Here is a 17,657-nt window from a genome sequence, read left to right as displayed (position 1 = left end):
GGAGAGGAAATGGAGAGTTAATGCTTAAATTGGACAGAGGTGCTGTTTGGGGTGACAGAAAACTTCTGGTAATGGATAGTGCTGATGGTAGCACTGAATTATGTAATTGAATGAGGTTAAATGGAGAAATTTCAGGTTGTATGCATGTTACTAGAATCAAAATTAAAAACACCACTACCATAGGATGGTACAACACAAATAGTGTACCCTAATGTAAACCAGGGACTTTAGGTTAATAGTACAATTATACTAATGTTCTTTTGTCACTTGTAACAAATGTACCACACTAACAGATCTTAGTAATAGGGGAGAGGGAGTATATGAGAACTCTGTATTTTATGCATGGTTTTTCTGTAAATCTACAGCTTCTCTAATAATAATAATAATAATAATAATAATAATAATAATAATAATAATAATATTAAAGAACATATATGAGGAGAACCTAAGATGGCGGCTAGATGAGACAGGGCAAAAAAACACCTCTGTGAAAAATACTAGATAAAAGCCAGAAAGTGACCCGGAACACCAGTTCCAGCGATGCACCAGCCGGACAAGGTCTGCTAAATCCACAGGGACTGTGTATTTGGTGAAACCAGGAGTCTGCATTCTGAAACGAGCAAGCCGGCGGAAAGTCCAGCAGCCGTGCTGCAGTGTGGGGAAACCACGGGTTGGCATTTGGGGACAGACTAGTTCTCTTTTTAAAAAAAACAAAAAACCCAGGAGTGGTTGCATATACAGCAGTGAGAACTGCGCAGTGAAGCACTGAAGGAGCAGACTGTAGCCAATGCCTCGGTGTCTGGCGTGGAGGATAGCCCTCCCCACACCCGCTCCTGATTGTCTCGGGGCCAGGGGGATAGAGGGGAGCCAAAAGGAGAAAGAAACAGTGCCCCTTGTAGACATCTCCCCGGCGAGCTGGAGACACTCCTGCCTGGGGATGGAGCCATAGCCCAGAGCTGCGTCAAGAGTGCTTCCCACAGTGCCATGCACACACCACAATATCGGCCACGGACAGTGGCCTTTAGTGCACACACAGCTAATTGTCCCAGAGCTGGGAAGGTGGAGCTGTGCGAAAAGGGGGAAATTAACATGCCCCTTCAATCATCTTTAAAGCAGTCTGGGAAGGCCCTGAACAGCCCAGCGGCCCAGGGCTTCCCTGGAGGCCGGTGCGCACTTGTGGCATGGCACAGCCTTCCCTCAGCAGAGATCCTGAAAGAGCACAGCTGGGAAGGGGGACCCGCTTGGAAATTCCAGGGACCCTACACCAATACCAAAGACTTGTGGGTCGGCGGCAGAGACAACCTGTGGTAAGACTGAAATGAAGGCTTCGACTCTTGTAACAGTCTTAAATCTCCAGGAACACCTGAGAGGTTTGATTATCAAAGCTGCCCTGCCTCCCTAACCAACCAGACACATGCCCCACATTCAGGATGGACAGCACCAACAACACACCCAAACTTAGTGCACCAATTGAACCCCACAAGAATCAGATCCCCACAAACCACAAAGTCAGGGAGAACTGACTTGAGGGGAACAGGTGACTCGTGGATGCCATCTGCTGGCTAGTTAGAGAAAGCATATGCCACCAAGCTGTAGATCTGAAAAATTAGGTTTCGGTATTATATCCAGAGAGAACCCTTTGAAGTAAAGCAAATGCCTAGAGGCCAAAAACAACAGAAAATCTTAGAGCATATGACAAAACCAGACAATATGGAGAACCCAAACCCAAACACCCAAATCAAAAGATCAGAAAAGACACAGTACTTGGCATAATCAATCAAAGACCTAAAATCAAACAACGAGAGCATGGCATAAGACATAAAGGACATGAAGAAGAGCATGGCACAGGATATAAAGGACATAAAGAAGACCCTAGAAGAGCATAAAGAAGAAATTGCAAGAGTAAATAAAAAAATAGAAGATCTTATGGAAATAAAAGAAACTGTTGGCCAAATCAAAAAGACTCTGGATACTCATAATACAAGATTAGAGGAAGCTGAACAACGACTCAGCATCCTCAACGACCACAGAATGGAAAATGAAAGAACAAAAGAAAGAATGGGGAAAAAAATCGAAAAAATCGAAATGGATCTCAGGGATATGACAGATAAAATAAAACATCTAAATTTAAGACTCATTGGTGTCCCAGAAGGGAAAGACAAGGGTAAACATCTAGAAAGAGTATTCAAAGAAATTGTTGGAGAAAACTTCCCAAACCTTCTACACAATATAAATACACAAAGCATAAATGCCCAGAGAACTCCAAATAGAATAAATCCAAATAAACCCACTCCAGGACATATTCTGATCAGACTGTCAAATACTGAAGAGAAGGAGCAAGTTCTGAAAGCAGCAAGAGAAAAGCAATTCACCACATACAAAGGAAACAACATAAGACTAAGTAGTGACTACTCAGAGGCCACCATGGAGGCGAGAAGGCAGTGGCATGACATATTTAAAATTCTGAGAGAGAAAAAGTTCCAACCAAGAATACTTTATCCAGCAAAACTCTCCTTCAAATTTGAGGGAGAGCTTAAATTTTTCACAGACAAACAAATGCTGAGAGATTTTGCTAATAAAAGACCTGTCCTACTTCAGATACTAAACGGAACCCTACTGACAGAGAAACAAAGAAAGGAGAGAGAGATATAGAAAAATTTAACAGACATATATAGAACATTACATCCCAAATCACCAGGACACATATTTTTCTCTAGTGATCATGGATCTTTATCCAGAATAGACCATAAGCTGGGACATAAAACAAGCCTCAATAAATTGAAAAAAAAAAAAAATTGAATATATTCAAAGCACATTCTCTGACCACAACGGAATACAAATAGAAGTCAATAATTTTTGATTTGTAACTCCACTATTTACTTCCTACATGATACAAAATACATAAACTTTAATGACAAATCAGTGGCTTTGGACTCAATGTATAATATGTAATTTCTGATAAGAACTACATAAAGGTGGGGGAATGGAGGAGTACAGGAACATAGTTTACGTGTCCTATTGAAGTTAAGTGAGTATCAAAGAAAAACAAGATTGTTATGGATTTAAGAGGTTAAATTTAAGCCCCACAGTAAACACAAAGAAATTATCAGAGAATATGACCATAGAGATGAAAAGTAGAGCATGGGTTACGAGAAGTGGGGGAAGGGGCAATGGGGAGTTAAGAAATGAGTGTAGGGTTGCTGTTTGGGGTGAAGGGAAATTTCTAATAATGGATGGTGGAAGGTCATAGCATTACAACATTCTAAATGTGATTAATCCCACTAATGGAATGCTAAGGAGGGGTTGGAATGGGGAGATTTAGGCTGTATATGTTTCCACACTTCAGAAAAAAAGAAAATGAGAAAGACAGTCTAAATAGGCAATGACAATTAAATGCCAAGGATGATCCTGGATGGGATCTGAGGATGGAGGAGAGGAGGCTCAAAGGGACACAGTGGGGACATAAGAAAAAAAAAAAAGGAAATATAGAATGTAAGCTTTGTATCAATGTTGAATTTCTTGAACTTCTTAGCTGTGCTTAATGAGATTGCATAAAAGAATGTTCTTGTTCATGGGAATTGTATATGTGAATTACATTGTTTGTTCAAGGATCTGTGCAGCTTGCTCTCATATGTTCAGAGGACAGAGCATAGATGATGGATGATAGATAGGGAGGGAGGGAGGGTGGGAGAGAGGGAAGGAAAGAGAGAAAGAAAGAATTGGTGGTGTGACAGCATGTTAAAGTTGGTGGATAGGGGTATCGGGGGAGGGGGGTGAGGGCATGCTGGAGTTCTGTGTATGGGTTTTGTATTGTTTTTACAACTGTTCCTGTAACTTTGAATTTATTTCAAAAAAAAAAAAAAAGAACATATACGAAAAGGTAGTAAACTGCTTTCCTAATTTGCTTATTGGGGGTAGGCGCGAATCTCACAAAAAACTCACTTAGAAAACTACATTATACCACAAGGAATCACATAAGACAAGTATTTAAAAGCTATACTATTTCACTATATTTTCATTTAAATACAATTTCTTGATGCATTTTTAAATTATACAATAAAACTTTTTTTATTTTAAATAGGGGTCTAAAATCGGGGTCTTCATAAAATGACTGGAAAATAATTCCTGTTATTGTATAGTTAATATCTTTGGGCAAAATATACTGATTATTAAATAACATGAATAGAATATTCTATTTTAAAAATCATTATAAAAAAAGGTAAAGTTTCAAATAAATTCTAGTTACTTAGGAAAAAAACTTTAAATGACTGCAGTTTCCAATAAGTAAACTTTTGCAGAAGACCTTGGTGGTAAGCTGCAGCAAACTATTTTAACTAATGGTAAAAAGAACATTTCTGATTTTACAATCTGACAGGAATTCAGTATCAATTTTAACTCACTCAAGAACCAATAAATGTATTTAAGTGGCATTGAAGAAAGATGGCTTGATGTCCATACTATAATAGAGAGTTAATTTTCATTGTCTCTTCAAGGAAGAACAATTTGATTAACCCACAGTTGACAAGAATTTCTTAGTTCAAACATGTTCATTATTTCTGTCAAATAAGTCAAAGTATCGGGTCTAGCTATTCATTCAGACACTTTACACTAAAGACAATAATCATAAATTGTAGATTACCAAAGTTTAAGATTAGAATGTTGACATTCTAAGGACATAATTTCAACAGTTTATTTTCTGGGGTTAACTATTAAATAATCTTATTATAAATTTCATCATTTCTACTCAGTTAAAATAAGTATAAAAAATACAATTTAGGATTTGGAAAACAGTTTTCTTAAGAAAGAGATCACAAAAAACATTCACATTATATTTGTTATATTTTAAGATGAATTGTCTACAAAACAGAATTAGATTTTATTGAAAAACAAATATAATTCATAAGAATTAGGGGAGACTTCCCCTGCCAATCCCTAAGTGTGGTTAAGTTGGCAAAAGGTGACTTTGGTGCTAGAGCACTACATAATATGTTACAGTAATATAGTGAAAACACAAAATGGGTAAATATTCTAGACAGTAAATTTATACAATGTAGTAGAGCTATTTTTTGCTTAATTTAAGGGCAACAAAAATCACCACAGCAATATATTCTTAAAATGTATTGAATTAAAATATAGGTCCCTTATTTTCTAATTATCTATAGTTAGGAAGCTGTTTGTGTGATATAGAAAGACTATCAAAACTAAGGGAAACAACTCTTTTCCTCATAGACTTTTTTTTTTCTTACCTTAGAAGATGATGAATCACATTCCTGACATATCCACCCATAGCCTGTTTGTTTAGGAGACTTTTTCAAAGGAGGATCCAAACAGCCAAAATGGTAGCAGAGTCTGCATTCATCACATCTGCAAGGTAAACAGATTTATGGTATATCTAAATAATGTAAAAACCACCCTTTTCAAAGATATAAAGGCAAACTATTGTACATTTTAACTTAACACTGTTATTCTATTCTTGGCTCACATGATTATTAAATTAATGTTTATGGCAAAGGTAACCTAAACCAGAAATAAATGTTTTCAGAAAAATAAAATGCACCAACAATAAAGACAACAGAGTGTATCATTCAGAACACTTAGATAGTAAAATGTTAAGAGCATATGAATGAATATGTGTGTACCCTTATGTGCTAGCAACCATAACATTTTCAATTTTGAAGTTAAAGAATTAATCATTTGGCCATTACATGGTTTAAAAACAGAAATCTGAAAACATTTAATAATATCAAATACATATAATCAAAGTTACGAATTCTATCCAATACATTGTCAATGTCTCCAAAATTTTAGGACCCTAAGGAATTCTACCAGGCTACACTATACTGAAGGCAATGCTTTCAATTTATACCTCATTACTCTCTTTCTCCAAGTTAAATTGTCAATGAATTTTCTAGAATTTATAGTGTGTTAACAAAATCAATAGCAAGTAAAAACAAACTATATATGTCAAATCACAGAATACCTAAAAGGGTAAGAAACCTCTCTAAAAATTAAAAATACTCCCTTGAAATTTGCCTGCCACTTTCTCTCAGTGCATTTGGTTTTTCAAAGAGCTTCTTACTTATATTTTAAAGCTTAGTAACAAATCTTTTGACAGTGTTTTTGTCACCTATGATGTATAAAATCTAAAAAAACTATCATACCTATTCTTCGTTTCAGACAATCTCATCCTGCTGACAGTGAAGAAAGATCTGCATTATTTCAGTGTTTTGTATAAAGAATTTTGCATCCATTGGAACAACAAGACCAAAGTTTGACAAATACGAAAGATGCATACGTCTTATAGAAGGGGTTACATTCCTCATGTTCTTTGTGAAACCTCTGTGCTTTTTTTATTTAAAAAATACTTTTTCCGAACTGATTCTGTCAGATTTTCTTTATTGATTGTTTTTCTTACTGATTTAAAACTTCATAAGTCGAGAAATCCACAAGAAACTAGAGAGAAAAACTTTAAAGACATATTATTTGAATAAAGTGCAAAATTACTATTTAATAAACTTTATTCGGAAAAAAAGGGGAGAAGGCTATGTTATAAGCAACACAGAGAGAAAAATAATTGATTTTAAAATACCCATCATAATAAAAGGAATTATAAGTCTTCATTTGTAGTAAAAATTTCATATCATGCTACAATAACCCAATCTTCAAAAACCCATTTGGGAAACAGGAGTTTCAGAAAAGTTAAGCAACTTAACTAAGTTACTGAGGTATAATGAAGTTTAAAACATAATTATATATCAAAAGTTTATGCATTTTTTCCCATACAACTTTTCTTTATGAACCAAATAAGGTTGTATACTTTTCTTCTCCAAAAACATTCTAAGATACCATATTACACTAGTGTTAGTCTTACATGGACTTGGTAATTCTAGTTACAGGAATACATAAAATCAAATAGGAATAATAACACCTTACTTATTATGGAAATATTATAAATGAACCATTTAAAAATATATATTTGAAAGCAGTTAAAATATTGAAATGCTTGTTTTTCTGGCATTAAGAAAAATAACAGATAACATACAACTCACTTCAAATGTAACATAAAGATACTAAATGGCAAGTCTACACAATTATATGCTCTTTTTTTCCTATACAACTTTTTTACCTTTCAATAGCTAAAATTTGTTACATTAAACATACAGATATAGGAATCCTCAGAGTATAAGCATTTCTAAGGTTATTTGAATCTTGAGATTCCTGAATAGCTGACAGCATATTCCTTCAAGTATGAAAACTAGTATTTCAATCTTCGATGGAAAAATTTGCTTCATCAAGAAAATATATTAATTATAATCCACTTTATCTTTGACAACTTAGGGTCATTAGTATGAGTAACAGAAACAGCTGTGGTGTCTTTTATAGCCTGCTGTTGTGTTTGAATTCTTCCATTCAACATTTACAGGTTTTCAGGGTCCTCACTCACTAACACAACCACTACTTCCTGATATTGTCAGTGTATTTGTCTAAGCATCTTTTCTCCAACAATAATTTTGTTGTGGATATAGAAACCAGACCACTAAGCTTATTAATACCATGCAAACTGATGGTAAAAGGTCAAGGAAATGAGACTTCTACTGAATTAAGTATATGGACTCAATTTTGGATGCTAACTAGACTTTTTGCTGATTTTCAGGTTTTCAGGCAATGTCCATATAATTTGGACTGCTAATTAATCTGAGTTTGATAGGCAAAGAGTTAATGTAGTACATTTCCTAGCTCAACATCAAATTACATCTAACCACCGCATATTTATTTTATAATTCTTTGCCATAATAATTTGCAAATTATGACGTATAATCACAACTTTAGGCAAACATCATCATGAATGTAAAGGTGAATCATAATTCATTATTTTTTACCTTCATGTACTTCAATGAGTCTTGTTAGTATAGCTATGGATTTCCATCTAATGAATTAAGAACAAGTCTGCCTCACTAATATAGTTCCTATCTGTTGCTGATTTCAATTAATCATAAAAATCAAGTTATCTTTCAGCTCAAGAACTAATGCAGAGGAAAAAGAAACGCTAAGTCTGTCAGAAGATAATGTTGAAGGATATGTCATTTGGGAATAACCTAATCCTTAGTGATTGATTCTGTCATTAGTGATACTTTTCAGAATGAATTAGTATATGTACGGAACTCTAATGCAGTGGTGATGGATTCTAGTGGAAAAGCAGAATTCACTTGTCAGAATAAAGGGATGATATGGAAGTTCTCTAGAGTTCTAGCTCACTGACCAGTAAATAACAGCTACAATTCCAAGACTAAGTAGCAAAAAGGAATAGTTAATACTCTTCGGAACTGCCAAAATCCAGGAGAGGAAAAGCAAACACACACAAAAATAACCTAATCTTGAAGTCAGTAGCCCTGCTGATAAATATAAACTCTTTCTAGAGACATCTGAAATTATTTCCACATGGAAAAAAAATGGTTATTTTACACTAGAATACTGAACTGAAGAAATTCAGTTTTATGTGCTGGTAACAAAAATATACTGAATAACACAAATAAACAATAGCAACATTTGCAAAAATTAACATACCATAGACAAATGTAAGAGATACCATTAAGAATCCTAGAAATCGAAGAACACAGGTGGTCAAAATAGTCGCCACATACAGACATACCACTTTGTATCATTTATCAAATCTCATAAAGTCAAAAACTTCTATTACAAATTTATACCATTATAAAAACAAAAATTTAGTAATTCTTATAAGGGTCTGCATTCATTCTGCTACTTAAAAGCTGAAATAAAGTGGTAGTTATTAATCAATTACTATTTATTGTCTCTACCTCTATTTCCTACATATATTTAGAAACAGAGAACCGTAGTAAATAATATAGCACGTATTTATCAAAATAAATACTGAATGCTTAAAATACCTTTTGCAAAAGCAGTCATTGACCCACAAAAGCACAGTGATATATCATAATATACTTTATTAAATAACACAAATGCCTATGTAATAAAAAGACTATTCTAATATACCAATAAAACATTATTAAATAGGAATGCAATGTCTTATAATACTAGAAGAGAATAAAAAACTAACCTTTAAAGAAACACCACGAATTGTTTCAATAAAATGCAATCTGGACCCTTGAAGAAGTATCTTTTAGTTATCTAATAAATATTGTACACAAGATAAAGCATTCCAACTTTACAATTTTAAATGAGATAAAATGAATTTCATTTATAAGATAAAAGGAAACCTGAATGTTTAATTAGATTCTTACTAAGTACAAATTCCTACACATCAGATTCATAATGGACACAGATGTGAAGAAAGTGGCTTTATATGGCCTTTAAATGTTGAGTTAATAAAATGTAATGACCAATTAAACATACTTCTATATGTATTTACAATACTTACTTAGCATATGATTAGTATAGCACCCTAGACCAAGAAGAGGAAGAAAATGATTTATGTTCATGTGCTATGAACCACCAAGTAGTCATCTGTTTATCTGATTACTGAAAATATGCATACAAATAAAAAGCAACTGACTTAATTCCTTCTGTTTCTAAGAGACACAGTAAAAGTCAGTGTTCCAAATAATTTCTTTAACTTCTTCAATTTCCAATTGATAATTTTATTAAGGGAGTACTCTAAATAAGTAACTACTTTTTAAAAAACTAACCAAAATACTTAAGTACAATTCTTACACATATAATTTATAGCCAGACAATAAGCTAAATTTCAGGAAGACAAACATGACATCCATAACACAGACTTGAAAAGGGATATACATCTTCCATGATCAAGTTGATACACAATCACAGTTCTTTTTTTAAGTTATTGGAAGATCGTATTTAGATACTCTTCAAGTCTATATAAAGTAAAATAAAAAAGAACCTTGAAAATACATAGTATTACACCTGTTCACTTAAAAAAAAAAGCTAAATAGCAAGACAATTTATGGGTTGGATTTTCTTTTTTATCATTTCTATGTAAATATTCAATATAAGATCAGAAGAATTAGTATTGAGATTTAAATTGAAATCTTACTAGCAACTCAAACACCTACACAAATCCATCAACCAGCAGTGATTTTTTCGTAGAACAGCAGTCAATTATTTCAATTAAACACCTTAACAGATGGAGAAAATGTTGAATTGTAGCCCAAAAGCTAAATCATTTTAAAAATACAAGCTTGCACAAAATTCTGTATTCTATCGATATTAGAGTAACACATTTATCAATAAACCAAGTTTATTCCTTATATTAAATGGGTAGTAAAAAAGACAAAAATATTTTTTACTCATAAAGGTGTATTAACAGTAAAAATATTTGGATAATTATCCTAACCCATATTTAACAGCAACTTAAAAATGGGATCAATTCAGCTACATTCTGCAGCAGTCTGGTTACAGGATTAAAAGCAAAATGAAAAAATAAAATATAAAACAAAACAATTCATATAAAAATGTCAAGTCCCTCTTCATAGCACGAGAGATTGATTAGGCATTTTCATACCCGAAACAATTCTGCTTTGTTCTTTAATTAACTGACCTCCATCTCCTCATGCTCTTGGAAATTTTTCAGCAGTACAACCTGCTGAGCTTAGGGCCCACAAAACTTTGTATTTCCCTATTCATAATTAACTCATTATGCTCTAATCGATAGTGTAGATGCTGATTTTACAATGTAAATCAGATAAATAAGATAATGGCTGGAGGTCAATCTCATTTTATTTACAAAGCCCAGCATGTGCATCCAATTTCATTATGCCTTATGTACCTGAACAGCAGTGAATCTTATCAGTAGGCCTGCAGAAACTCTTAGGGTAAGCACTGGAGGAGGGGCCAAGATTTTATAAAGAAGTATTTGCAAAGCATGCCCATCTCAGATATATTTGTAAATCACAATTCTTAATATTATGTAAATTTTTAACATGCTGACTCAGACTGGCAGGAAAAAAATTCTGCCTTCATATGATAAAGCTAAGTCTCTTAAAAGAATTTCAATTGTCAAAAACAACTTCAGAAATTTAAAAGGGAAAAAATTCTTAAGAATGTAAATATACCCCTTCTGCTGCAGAAAGGCCTTCTGAATTATTTGTATAGATTTTGTTGAAATATTAATAAAAATAGTCCCCTATTGAGTCAAGTAAAAATTTTGTGAGATCTGTCAAATTAGTGATTTCACATATTTCAAAGGAATGGTCTCATTAAATACCTAACAGGATGTAAAAGCAGGGAAATAAGATCATGAGTGTGAATATTATTATTATTGATCAGCAAGCTCTTTTTAACATCATAAATGTAAAATCAGATAAACATTAAAAAGACCTATGAAGGACAATAAGTAAGTGATGCATAAATATAATTCCTAAAACCAAGACTGATAAACCTTTAAGCTAAATTTTGTTTTCATGTTCATATATAACACTAATTTCAAGTCTGTTTTTACAAAGGAATTCCTGAATTATGGACAACAGTTACATTCCTTGACAGTTCTTTGATTCAGTTCGGTATCTAAAATAGTGCTGTCCCCATAAAAGGTGTAAAATAAACATTTGTTTAACTGAATTCACAAAAACAAAGAAATTGTATTTTATGTGTTGAGTTGAAATTACCACAAATTCTTTTATCTAGAAACAAATATTTTGGAAAATCTAAGCATCCTTTGAAGACAATTTAAGCCACATTCTTTTATCCATGTTGAGTAAAACCCAAGGTTTTGTTTGTTTTGTTTTTAATAGTATATAAAAATGGTTCTCAAAGTAGGGTCCCTGGGTAGCAGTATAAGCATGACTCACTTGTTAGAAATGCTAATTTTCAGGGTTCAGTCCAGACTCACTGAATCAGAAACTTGGGGGTGGAGGGAGGACAGGTTGGAAGTGGGGAAACAAAAGAAAAGGAATAGGATAACAATCAGTGTCTTTAAAAATCTTTCCTGTGATTATGATGCACTACAAAGTTTGAGAACCACCACTACACAGTACCATATCATCCCTCTTGTAGTATTTCGGAGTCAATTAACTTCCTTAAATTTTGTTGTTTCCTCCTTTCCTTACTGTGACAAATAACCTTCATTTACCTGACATGCCATTTTCTCTTATATCAGTCTGTGAAATTTGAATCATTTAATGCATACTTTCTTAAGCACACACTAATCTCCTTTGACTAGCAATTGGACCAATTGGAGACAAAGGTTAATTTTATACTGTAAAAACAGAAGAGCATATAGGAGACTATTAGGAGAGAGAAAGTGCTTTATTCTACTCCCTTCAAACATTCTCCTACTCTATCCACACATTTGTAGGACCTATCATTTCATGAATTATGTGGTTGATGTTTGTGATGTGTGAAAAGCTTCTCAAGGCTACCATCAAATATGGAACAGCATATCCACCACTGAAAAATGCAAGATGGAGAATTATGATAATGTAGTCCTGAAATGGGAACAAAGATGGAAATGATTTTGATTAACAGTGACATCAAAACCACAAGGCTTAATGATTTTCCAAACGACCTAAATTAAATGACCACTAGTAATTTCACAGCATATATTAAAGGAAGGCCAGGGCCTAATGCATTAGCAAAGATTCCATTAAGAAAATAGCAAATTGTCATTTTTCTTAAAATCAGCTAGAGCTCAGCAACAGTATTAATTACCTATTTTTCTTACGCTTATGTAGTGATAAATAATTAGTCCTTTCTTATTCTTCTTTAAAAAAAAGAGCTTGCTGGTATTGCTACAGATTAATATTTTCCCTCCAAGGTTATAAGAGATATTTCAATATGTTAATAGTCTCAGTTCATACATAATTTTATTTATATCATGTTACTTTTATTAAATATCTTATCCAATCTTATATAGTTCCTTACTATAACTATAGATTACTAACATATGGCATACACTTATTTTTGATTATCTATAACACTGCCTACTCTATTCCTAAAGTTTAAACTATTTTCAATTGCTGCTATACCTAAAAAGATGTCCAAAACCACATTTATAAACCAGGGAATTCCAAGAGACATGTTAACAATTTATTTACATGTATATATGCATTTCAATTTCAGCAGAGTCTCTTCTAAACCAGTTCAAGATGGAGTGATGGAATATTCAACATATTTCTGTCGTTGATTTAAAACTGGATCATTAAAGCTTGAAGATCAAGTTTTAATTCTGTAAACCTCTGGAAAGATACAGATGTTGATGATGATCTTTCAGATGGCAGGCTGTATAGTCAATTAGCTTTGTATCTCCCTCCTTATTTCATAGCTTCATATTTAAGGTTCAGAAAATAAAATTATGCTGAACAAAGCAAGTTCATATTAAAACAATAAAGATCGAAAACTGGGGTATTACTAAAAAATATCTAGAGATCCACACATATATTCTTATTCATGGGCTTAAAATCTGAAGTTATAAAAATTTCATGCTAATAAAATTAGTGGTTTCAAACTAGGACTAATGAGTCAAAACTAGAATGTCATATGCTTTACAAGTCTTTCACTTTTACTGAATATTATAAATAGAAATAACATTTAATATAGGTCTATAGTTATTTCACAATGCAACATTTCATATATGAATATATGTACTAAATTAGATGAAACAGATTAGCAGACTAATGGAAAGTGCTGTCTTTCTTGTTTGTTAGTGGTATTGTTCAACAACAACAGGGAAAACAACTTAAGTCCCACAGGCTTCCATAACTCTTCAGTAAGTCCAAACACTGTATATCATCATTTGTCAAAGAAGCCGGAGGGCAACACATTACTTACTAGGACAATTTTGACAAGACATTTATCCAGTATTTTTCAACAATGCACATATCAATTGTTTCTGATTAGTGCAAAAAAAGAAAAAAAAAAATCCACACAAACAAATTAACTGCCTTGTCAGTCCAAGTAACAAACCAATCAATTACATTCTATCCAAACCTGACAAGCAAATGCAACTTTTTTGCAGTGATAAGCTTAATAAAGGACAAGATAGCTGTTCTCCTTTACTTTATGTACTCTATTGAGAGTTTTATCCACATTTTTAAAATCACAGTTATAAAAGAGGTTTCCGGGATTGCCTCCGAGGATGAGCTGTGGCAGAGTTGGGTCTCATGAAGGGTATCTACACAGTAAAGTGATAAGAAAAGAACATTAACATTTAAAGAACATAGCAGCTCTGCACTATGTCTTATGAAACATACTAACAATACCACAGTAGATTCAAATTAACATATGACCTTATCCAGAGAGACGGATACTCTAAACCTAAATACATAGGTTCTTAATGGTTAAAATGGAACAATTTTATCATTTGAAACACTGAGTTGCCTCCTCTTGTATTATCATTATTTTCAGTTGGCAAAATAAATCTACCCTACAAAAATAAAAACGGAAATAATATAAAAGTGATGAGTTTGTATTTACATAAGCAAACATGTATTTGATCAATAAGTATTTTAAAATAAAAACAGCAGTTTGCTTTTTTTTCATCAAATATGGCAATTTAGCAATGCTTGAGAAAGCAAGCAACTGTGCTGAAAATGAGCATACCTAATCAGTTTGTATAGGACTGATTATACTTGACTCTAAAGTCTCAGGGAAGAAATTTTCCAAATGATTTTCATCCCTTGTGCCTACACTGCCTTCTTTTTTAAAAATCTATACTAGAAATGTTTGGTTAAAATTGTGAAAAGTGTATCCCCAAACAGCAATTTAGTGGATTGTGCAGCAAAAAAGGACAAGAGAACACCCCTCACTGCAAAGATCTGGTCACTGATTATAAGTGGTTATAAATGCACCAATTTTGGGCAAACTGACAAAACATATTCACTTGTATTTATTTCTCCAAACTTTCTTCAGTGTTTCTTGTATTTATTTCTCTAGTAAAACATAAACATTTGCTACCTTTACGTTTTTATTCTCAGAGGAGCAATTTCTGGTACCTAGTGATTAGAAGTAACATTTTTGATTTCAATAAACAAAAATTTATCATTTTCTTCAGATATTTAGAGCTTTGTGGATACAGGTGCAACTGCCAACTAGTCACACATCTCATAAAAAGATCATTTTTTAATACTATCAGAGCTGTGTTTAATGCTTCTAAGTTCCATTGAGAAAAAGAAAGTGAAAAGTGGCACAATCACAGACAAATAAAGCACTACTGAGGAGAGATACCATGCTAAACTGAATAAATTCCCATAAAAGCAAAACAAAATTGTATAAGAAAAAAGAATGTGAAACATAGTTTTCAGAGAAATGTACTTATCAACATATGAGAAATAAATAGAGTTATATTCCCTTGTTGAATAGTAAGATCATGTGTGCAAACTTTTCTCAGTGCTTCAGTCTCTAGGTAGAGAGCTTTGAGCACATTCTAACCTGACTATCTGAGAAGAGCTTTGCCTGCAGTTTAAGCACTAGGGAAAAGCATAATGCAAGAGGAAGCAACCATGAAGTTTATAATAGAAGTGCAATTAATTCTTAATTGGGTGCACAAATGATGGAGACTAGTAGACAACCCAAAAGATATATTTGGATTTCATTTTGATATGCATTTGAATATAGATACAGTAGATATCATGGAATTCTGCTTCAAACTCCCAATTAAATCAAAGTTAAAGTTTAACTTTGAACAAATAAATAGCTATCACTAATATGCCTCCATCCTAAACTACATTTAATATTTCAAAATTTCCTTTAAAGCCAGAATAAAGACTTTTGTCTTGGCTCCTATCTTCCTGGGACAAAAGATTTTTTTAAAATCAGAGATCAAGTTTTGGCTTTGTATTTATACCTATGTAGCTAGTAAGCTTATTTACAAATTAATGTAGAAAAAGGAATAAATTCTTTTCAAAGGGCTTCAGCAACTATCAACAGACTCTATACAGTTGTATAGCTGGAATTGCCTGCCAAGAGCAAATATATATTTATTTTGTTCCAACAAAGTCAAATATGCTAAGGAAGTGTAGTATGGCCAGGCAGATGTGTGTGTAATGGCTACAGAATGAGCTGTAAAGTTAAGACAGCCTAGTTTCAAATTCTAACTCCACCACTTTCTAGTGATCTTGGGCAGGTAATTCTCATCAGTTTCCTCACCTGTAAAAAAGGGATAAAATTAATATCTACCTTATAGGGTTGCTACGAGGATTAAGCGAGATAAAATATGGGAATCATAAGCACATTCACTGGCACATCATAAGCTCTATAAATATCAGCAACTATTAATATTAAGAACAGTTGATTTATCAAACACAATAGTAATTTTTGCAAGAGAAGAAATTTTATTTTAATATATAACTGAATTTATACTATTTATATAACTTTAATATATATGTTGAACAATTTCCATTTCATGTTGCTTAGTGTCTCTGTACCTCATTACCTCATCTCTAACACAGAGTTAATTATACCTGGTAAGAGTGTTGAAAGAACTGAATGAGATAACACACTGAGATAGCAGAGAACAGACCCTGGGACACAGTAACCATCTAACATTAGCATTATTATAATTCCCAGGCTGTCAAGACTTTAAAACAACATTTCTATGGGGTTCAATTAAAACATTAAAAATATAAGATTCTCATACATTGCTATCTAGATATCAAAATTTATTGTCACACCAAAATTTATATCCGATCTTATTTCGCAATTCATTTAACTCTCATTTCATTAATATCACATGCCAATTTTACATGTCCAAAACAATACAAAACCAATATACATCAAACCCTTATTAGACAAGGAACAGATGAAACATGATGTTTAATTAAAAAAAGAAAGAAAGAAAAAACAAAAAACAATATAGTTGGCTTCTAATGCTAGAAGTTGGATTATACTGTTTTATATGGTTCCAGGGGTTGAAATTTCTAAGAGAACCATATTAGCTCACATGGAGAAATTACCAACGGTCAGAGCTATCTCAAGAGGGAATGAGTTACACACCTCAGTCCCCAGCAGAAGCTCATTCCCTGTCACTCAGTAATGATACTGGGGAGGGAATTCAAGTATCAGATGGATGGTAAGATTACAGATTTCTGGATCCTTTTCAGGACTCTTTTGTGTTTGTTCTAGAATCTCTTTGAGTTATGTAAGCTACAAAATTTGAGAAAAAAGGAGGTCGAAGCCTTTATTTTACTAGGAGAAAATTAGTTTAGAGGTAACTTGATTCAAGTCATTCAGCTAGCCAGTAGTAAAATCATGGCTAGAATCCCAGTGTTTCCAAATGGTTACGTATATGGCAGATAAGCTCACTACTGTATAAATTAATATTAATGTACTTGCAATGGAAAATAAGTAGAAAATTGCAAAAATAAATCTTACTGAAAAATAAATGAGTGAAATGAGAAATATTTCATTGCTACATGTGCTTGAAATTATGATGTCTATGATTCTAAAACTACATACCCCAGAAATACCACACTTCACTATGTAATATATGCCAGGTTCAGGCTTCTGTTTTCTTTAAATACAAATAACTTGTCTATATTGCATTTATTTAAAAAATAAAAACAAAATTTAAAAATTCAAACACTTATAACACATAAGTCAAAAGATATTTACGAATCACACAAAGGTACTTAATGTTTTAGTGTTTTAACATAGATTTGAAAGTCAAATCATGTCATACATTAAATGCGAGAGACAGGTTAGCCATTCCACATGTCTAATAA

At 32.8% G+C, this 17,657-nt stretch overlaps 1 protein-coding gene across 2 annotated transcripts in view; it reads right to left on the bottom strand.

Annotated features, from left to right (window-relative positions):
* The window catches only part of PHF14 (PHD finger protein 14), a 257,760-nt gene that overhangs the window by 68,885 nt on the left and 171,218 nt on the right, over positions 1-17,657 (bottom strand). The window contains exon 17 of one of the 2 annotated variants that reach the window (XM_037836790.1): positions 5,247-5,364. In XM_037836790.1, coding sequence (XP_037692718.1) covers positions 5,247-5,364 — 118 coding nt within the window. Of the gene's footprint in view, positions 1-5,246; positions 5,365-10,222; positions 14,111-17,657 lie in introns of those variants that run through there. The other variant, XM_037836792.1, reaches the window with a different exon arrangement.

Source organism: Choloepus didactylus, chromosome 5 (assembly GCF_015220235.1).
Source record: "Choloepus didactylus isolate mChoDid1 chromosome 5, mChoDid1.pri, whole genome shotgun sequence".
Taxonomy (NCBI): domain Eukaryota; kingdom Metazoa; phylum Chordata; class Mammalia; order Pilosa; family Megalonychidae; genus Choloepus; species Choloepus didactylus.
Note: the sequence above shows the minus strand (reverse complement) of the source record. Positions and strands in the feature narration are given on the sequence as shown.